At 53.8% G+C, this 6,544-nt stretch overlaps 1 protein-coding gene across 6 annotated transcripts in view; it reads right to left on the bottom strand.

Annotated features, from left to right (window-relative positions):
- Window positions 1-6: 6 nt before the first annotated feature.
- The window catches only part of ARIH2 (ariadne RBR E3 ubiquitin protein ligase 2), a 29,213-nt gene continuing 22,675 nt past the window's right edge, over window positions 7-6,544 (bottom strand). For all 6 annotated transcript variants that reach the window (XM_014517999.2, XM_025198981.1, XM_025198982.1 and 3 more), the window contains 5 exons: window positions 5,985-6,136; window positions 4,887-5,030; window positions 4,474-4,542; window positions 3,281-3,364; window positions 7-2,871 (listed from right to left, as the gene is read on the bottom strand). In XM_014517999.2, the coding sequence (XP_014373485.1) occupies window positions 2,800-2,871; window positions 3,281-3,364; window positions 4,474-4,542; window positions 4,887-5,030; window positions 5,985-6,136 (521 nt within the window). In that variant the 3' untranslated portion in view covers window positions 7-2,799. The remainder of the gene's footprint in view (window positions 2,872-3,280; window positions 3,365-4,473; window positions 4,543-4,886; window positions 5,031-5,984; window positions 6,137-6,544) is intronic.

Raw genomic sequence — 6,544 nt, 5'->3', positions numbered from 1 at the left:
GGCATCGCGCTCGGCTCCCGCGGCCGCCCCGGCTACCTGAGGCACCTGCAGCCGCCCCCGTGGAGCCGACGCGGGCGAGGAAGGAAACCCCTAGAACACGTCTCGTCGAAAAATAGAGTTCTATGTATCGCCTGCTGAAAACGTCTAAAACCTGGAGCGCGCGATTCTAGCACAGAAACCTCCTGCCGTCCCGCCCGCGCTGGCACAGCACGCCCGCCCGCGCGCGGGGCAGCAGTCATGCAGTTCGGATCAGCAGAAAACGCCGGGTCGCTGCCTGGGAAGCCTGAGGACTGTTAGGGGGGCGGCCGCGAGCAAAGCGGGAGTGCGAGGGGGCAGCTAGCTGCAAGGCGGGAGGGAGAAAAGCACCCCAAGACAGACAGACACGCTACCCCTGCGGAGGGGAACCTCCCACACGCAAGAGCAGACTTGGGCCGTTCGCCTTTGCTCTCCAGAGCTCCCCTTTTCCTTCCTGTTGGGCACCTGCCTCTGATGGCACCAGCAGCAGATGGAAGGGTACAAGAGATGACACCTGAGTCGCCCCGTGGGAGCCAAGGGCAGAGAGTGGACGGAGGAGCCGTGCATGAGAACCAGGAAATCCCAGCCTCCCCTGCCAGGACTGTTTGAGGGAACACAGCCTGCTGACAAAGCTGGGGCTGCAGGTGGTCCCGGAGAGCAAGGGGGCTTCCCAAGCAGCACCTGGCGCTGGGCATTTCCACAGTGCTCATCGCCCAGGTGTCGCAGCAGTCTGAACTGCAAGTCAGCTCTCGGTGCCCGCAGGGGCTGGTTCCAGCTAGGGATGGAGCTGCTCTAGCTCTGCATGAGAGTCGTGACAAGCACCCGGAGAAAATATGCTCATCCTTGCTCAAAGCTGACCTGCTGTGCAGGGAGGAAGAGGCAGAGCTGAGCTGTGGGGGTTAGACACCTCCACATACCTCTCGCAAAGAGGCTAAATCTCATCTGAATGCAGCTAGCTTAACAATAACACCAACTCGTAGCCTACATCAATACACAGGATGTCTTTAAAGACCTGTATAAGCATTAAATCTCCACCCTGTTGTATTCTCCAAACTCTGCTCAAAAGATTAGTTCATATAACAGCTATTTCTTTCCCAAACCAAGATGCCTTCTGTTTTTGCCACCTTTACACTGTTAAATCTACAACACCATGCTGGCTACCAGAGCCACAAGGTAGCCACATTTCAGACAGAGAAAAATGTAGCTCCCAAAGCACAGTTCTAGTTTTCTCGGTTATGCAGAAACTAACAACCCTCCAATCCATCAAGGGTGACATCGAGATATCCTAGCACTGGGCTGCGTCAGGGCAACGCTCACAGGAACGGCAGGGAAGGGAATTCCACTCCTTTCTGCCTACATCAGGGGACTCCATCTACTTCGCTTCTGCCGGCCTGGAGCAGACAGAAAGCACCAGAGAGACCTGCAGAGTCTACTAACCCTGTTATTAGCCTGTGACCTGGTAAGTAACTGCCTGCTCATGTGCTGACATTACAGTAACTGCTTTGAGGTTAGTTCCCTCCCAAGATGAACAAGGCATTTTCACATCTGCTCAATTTACTTAGGTTTCACATTAAAAAATAAAGGTTGTAGAAGAGCTCCAAGCCCCTGCAAACATGATAGCATTCACAGGATCCACCCAGCGTCATTCACATGGAGACAGAAATAAAGTGAAGTCTGCCAGTTACTTTCCAGGATGGCTCAGCACAGGCTCCAACAGCACAGCACACTTGTTCCCAAAGGCCTGGCTACACGGCCCACACGCGTCAGGGCTCACATCAAACAGGGCTCTTCTCCCTTGGCTCAAGGAGCAGGATCAGCCTTGTTTATCCAGGTAACACAGCAGGTGGGACTGATCTGATCGTTGCCAACCTGCAGACACTGACACAACACAGCTTATTCCAAGGTGCTTGCACACCACCAGGCTCTATCCAACACGGTCAGGACAGCTGCAATTTAACAGTCCCTCACTGCTGTACTTTTGACAGCAAACAACACCCGCACTCCAATAAAACGAGTAAGGCAAAATCCATGCAGAAGACACACTCTCCAACGGCAAGGCTCCCACTTGTACCTGGGCACGCCGTCTCCATCATGCCTCCATTTGCGCAGCACAAACTCCTGCTGGGGCGTTTCACAGAAGAGCTCACACACCACTGCGCTAATCTGCAGCCACTGAGGTGCTCAGGCTCAGACCTCCAGCCGCCCCCCTGAGAACCAGCCACTCTCCTCGTGCAGTCACTGGCCAATGCTATGAAGCATGTGTTACAGGAGGAAAGGGGAACGCAGCTGGGTGGCTTCACAACTCTCAGTGCCTAAGAGGATTTGGAGGCAGAGGGAGGGAGAAAAAGCCTGTGGAATTTACAAGCAGATTATTGAGGAAAAACACTCCACTGCCAATTTATTTTTAAAAAGGGTTGTGTGTTATTCTAAGCTTTGTTTGTATAATTGTACAACCGTTGAAAATTACATAAGTTGTAATGATCTAATACTATTAACAGCCATTCAGAAAAAACTCCCTCCCTCCAAAACCAACCAGGGCGGGAGGAAAGTGTCTTGTGAACTATGCCATTCTGACCTCTGTCCTCTAGCCTGGCAGAAACAAAACGCAGAGATAAGAACAGGAACGGACTAAGAGGTGGTGTTTGCGTGTGTCTGTTTTGCAAGGGGCGGAGGTGGGTCTGTCCTTGGCTGTGTTTTCCCAGGGGCGGTGCCCGTGTCTCACGAGGAAGCCACCGTCATGTTGCTTGCCGCTCTCACCCCTGCACTCTGCCATCTGCTCCCACCTTACGTGTCGTGGAAGTCTTTCAGCAGGGTCCTCCTCCTCTGCTCTGCTATGTGCATCTGATTCTCCAAGTCCTGGAGTCAGGAGAGAGCACTGTCAGTCTGCACCACATGCAGCGGAGCTCTCCGCAAGGACCTTTCCGTGCCCCTTGCGCCCCATGGTCTCTAACCCTGGGTTAGAAGAACCCAGCTCTCCCCTTGTGGGGGTTCTGCTTCACATCTCCAACCTCAAAAGCTCTGCACCAAGATAATCAGCCCTGGAGCAAGGGCTACATGCTGCTTTCTGCAGGGACTACTGGCTCCTTTCAGTCAGGCAGGAGCAGCCAGAGGCCTTACACTCTCTGCTAGCATGGGCATTGCTGTCACAGCAGCCACAGGCCAAAGGCCAGCCTGAGAAGCTAATCCCTGGTGCTCGCCTAACTGCCAGGCTGGGCAGGGGCTTGCGCGTCGTTTCTCAGCCACCTAGGCCAGCCGAAATACTCACGCCTCGGTCGTAGCTGTCTGCTCGCTCCACCTTCCACGAGAGGTTTTCAATTTCTGCCTCCAGCTGGGCCTGCTGGTACTCAAACTGCAACCAACAGCACAGATCATTAGCGATGTCAAAGGGCAACTACGCCCCTGCCCAAAAGCCGCAAGGAGAGGAGCTTGCTCCCAGCCCAGCCTCTCACAACAGAAGGGGGCTGAACAAACCTCCAGAAGAGCTGGGGAAAGCAGTAAGCAATAAGGCTGCAGGAGGAGCAGCAGCTTCATGATCACTGGGGGCTGGTGCTGCTCAGCTCTACTTATGACTGCCCAAGCGCTCCAAGACTCTGGACCCAGAAGAAATTGCTACAACCATCCACGGTGCCCCATGGAGATGAATGCCCGCCCCCACAACGCCTGGGCTGCAAACCCCCACCCAGTCTCCAGGACCTGCTGGAGACATCGCTCACTAGGCCCAGGCATGCAGAGCAGGGAAGCATGTCCAAGGGTCCAGCAGCTGCGATTAGCAGGGGGTCAGTCAGACTCATTTGTCCTTCCTATCCTGACTCCCCATGTGAGAGAGAATGCCCAGAAGAGAGACCAGAGGGGCTCCGGGGCCCACACAGCCCGGGACTCTCGCAGGCCACCCCGGTGCTGGCTAGACCTCCCAGAGATTGTTACCCTGTGGCATGTCAGGCTGCAAACACGTGATGCCTCCTGGCAGCAGTGTAGCTGAGCAACGTGCTCCTGGCTTCCCTCTTCAGGTGCCCACAATCTCTCTCCTGCTAGAGTTTCTACAAGGCTCATTTGATGCCAAGGTCCTGTTCCTTCCCCCTTCCCAACAGGGCCAATGGCCAGGAGTGACCAACTCTGAGCTCCCAGGTACACACTAGCTTCTAAGCTAACTAGAACAGCAACATGAACTCTTAACAGTGAAAACAGGCTGAGAAGCTGAAGGTGTCACAATGCAGCACTGCTCTACAGCAAGCCTTAAGTGAGGCTCTTGGAGGGGGACTTAGCAGCACTTTTACTGTGGGAAGGGAGAGCAGTCCAGGATCTGGGGCCATCACAAAGCGTGCGGATCTATAGGGTTTAGTTTCACACCTATGCAACTCACACTCAAACTCTGGGACTGAGAGACAAGCCCCGGGTCCCCTTGGCCCACCACCTAAGTCCCAAGCTAAGCAGTTGGAAACAGAGTGCCAGACACCTTACCAGCTTCTTCCTGGGGCCAGACTCCATGTAGTAAGCGTATGGATAAGTGTACTGCAGGGTGTAGCGACACTGCAAGAGAGGAGGGGAAGAGATTCTCAGATCCAGACCACACTAGGATAGAACATTTCTGTGACAGACACAGAAACATGACCACAGAGCCTAGTCCAGTATGACTGTATGCATTATGGTGGATGGATGCTCTGAGGCACAGAGCAGCCCGGCACAAAGAAAAACAGAGCCACTCCCAGAGGTAGCTTCTTCTCAACCCTGAGGGGTTTATGCACTGAGCCCAGAAGGGCTACCTGTTTGGCAGTGCAATCCCTGGCCACAGGCCCTCTCCCGGTACTGTCCTGGAGCAGAGCACTTGGGTATGCAAGCTCCCCTTTGGCAGCGAATGAGCCCCTTGTGCCCACCTTTGCAAGCAGCTTGGCAGCGTTCTGCAGGTACTGCCAGTCTATCCACGTTCCCAGGTTGTTCATCACCCTCTCCTGGATCTTCTCCTGGATGCGCTGGTATGTCTGTGCCTCTAGCTGCAGGCTTTTATTGTGGTTCTCCCACTGCAAAAGCAGAGGGACACAGGCATGAGACCAAAGCACTGCCACTGGCAGACAAGTTCTAGCAAGCATAAAACAAGGTGGGGTGGAGTCCAGTGAAGCAGGATTGGTCACAGCAAGGATGGGGGCAAGGCAGCACGCCCCAGCTGCAAGCCAGAGGCTGCACAGGCCACAGGAGGCAGGGAGCAAACCCAGCCCCTCTGTAAGCAGAGATTAGCATTTCCCATGAACTCAGCCAAATCTAACATCTGTGCTAGGACACACTGTAAACATGGCTGCTCCCCAGAAGTCCTGGGCAGGAAGGTTGAGATTACAGGTCATTTTTTCAGAACAGGCTCATGCTATGTGGAACAAGCTGGTGGATCTGAATGCAGCAGCAAGCGCTTGCTGACCTCACTGACAAGGGCCGTTGGGAACTCTCTTAAGAAGCTCCATCAGAATGGCTCGGTTTGGCCACTCCCAGCCATGCCCGCTGCAGGGGGAAGGGGTGCTGCAGCTGTCTCACTGGCTAGTGACACGGTCCAGAAACCTTAAGCATGACTCACAAGGAAGTCCCCACAGCATTTACAAAAACACAATGGACTTTGTAATCCACCTCCAAGACTACACCTTCTCCTGCCAGGCAGGCTGCCCTGTGGGCAAGGCATCACCTTCCCCAATTTCCTCTAGGAGGGCAGAGCAGCAGCTTGCTGGGGGCAAGGGAGCAAGAAGCGTGTGGTGCATCAGGCAACATAAGCAACATGCCACACTTACTCTGGTGGAGGACACAGGGCATGAGCTTGGGGATTTGTTGGGTTGGACTCAAGTCTGACCTATGCTGGGCTCAGGATGTTATGGTATCTGCACAGATTCTTTGGTGAGGCAGTTTCTTGCACACACATTACTGGCAGGGACCTTTGCACCAGGCAGGGAGCATTACAAGGCTACAGCAGCTCTGGCCAAGGAGATGTCTCCTACCCTCTCAAAATAGAACAAGTACTTCTTAAGGGCCTCCCTGGCCTGTGCTTGCTGACTCTGGTTTACAATATCAGGATTCTCTTTGTACCGACTGCATTCGTAGTACTCGCTGCCATGCGTCTTCCAGTCTCCCAGACACATCCAGCAGAAGTCTGTAAAGAACAGCAAAGCACAATCACTATGATGCACGCAAAGAACACAGCACAACAGCTTCCAGAAAGATAATGCAGGGGCTGTTTCTCTGGAACTTGTCAGCAGTGCCCTGCAGCCAGTGAACACCTAAAGCTTCTCAATTCCAAGAGCAGCCAGGTTGTGATCTGTGAACTACAAATACAACATCATTAGCAGAAGTCTGTAAAGAACAGCAAAGCACAATCACTATGATGCACGCAAAGAACACAGCACAACAGCTTCCAGAAAGATAATGCAGGGGCTGTTTCTCTGGAACTTGTCAGCAGTGCCCTGCAGCCAGTGAACACCTAAAGCTTCTCAATTCCAAGAGCAGCCAGGTTGTGATCTGTGAACTACAAATACAACATCATTGGGGAGGGAGGGAGGGG

The sequence above is a fragment of the Alligator sinensis genome, unplaced genomic scaffold, assembly GCF_000455745.1.
Source record: "Alligator sinensis unplaced genomic scaffold, ASM45574v1 scaffold469_1, whole genome shotgun sequence".
NCBI lineage: Eukaryota > Metazoa > Chordata > Crocodylia > Alligatoridae > Alligator > Alligator sinensis.
The sequence above is the reverse complement of the archived record's forward strand: the minus strand, read 5'-3'. Positions and strand labels throughout refer to the sequence as shown.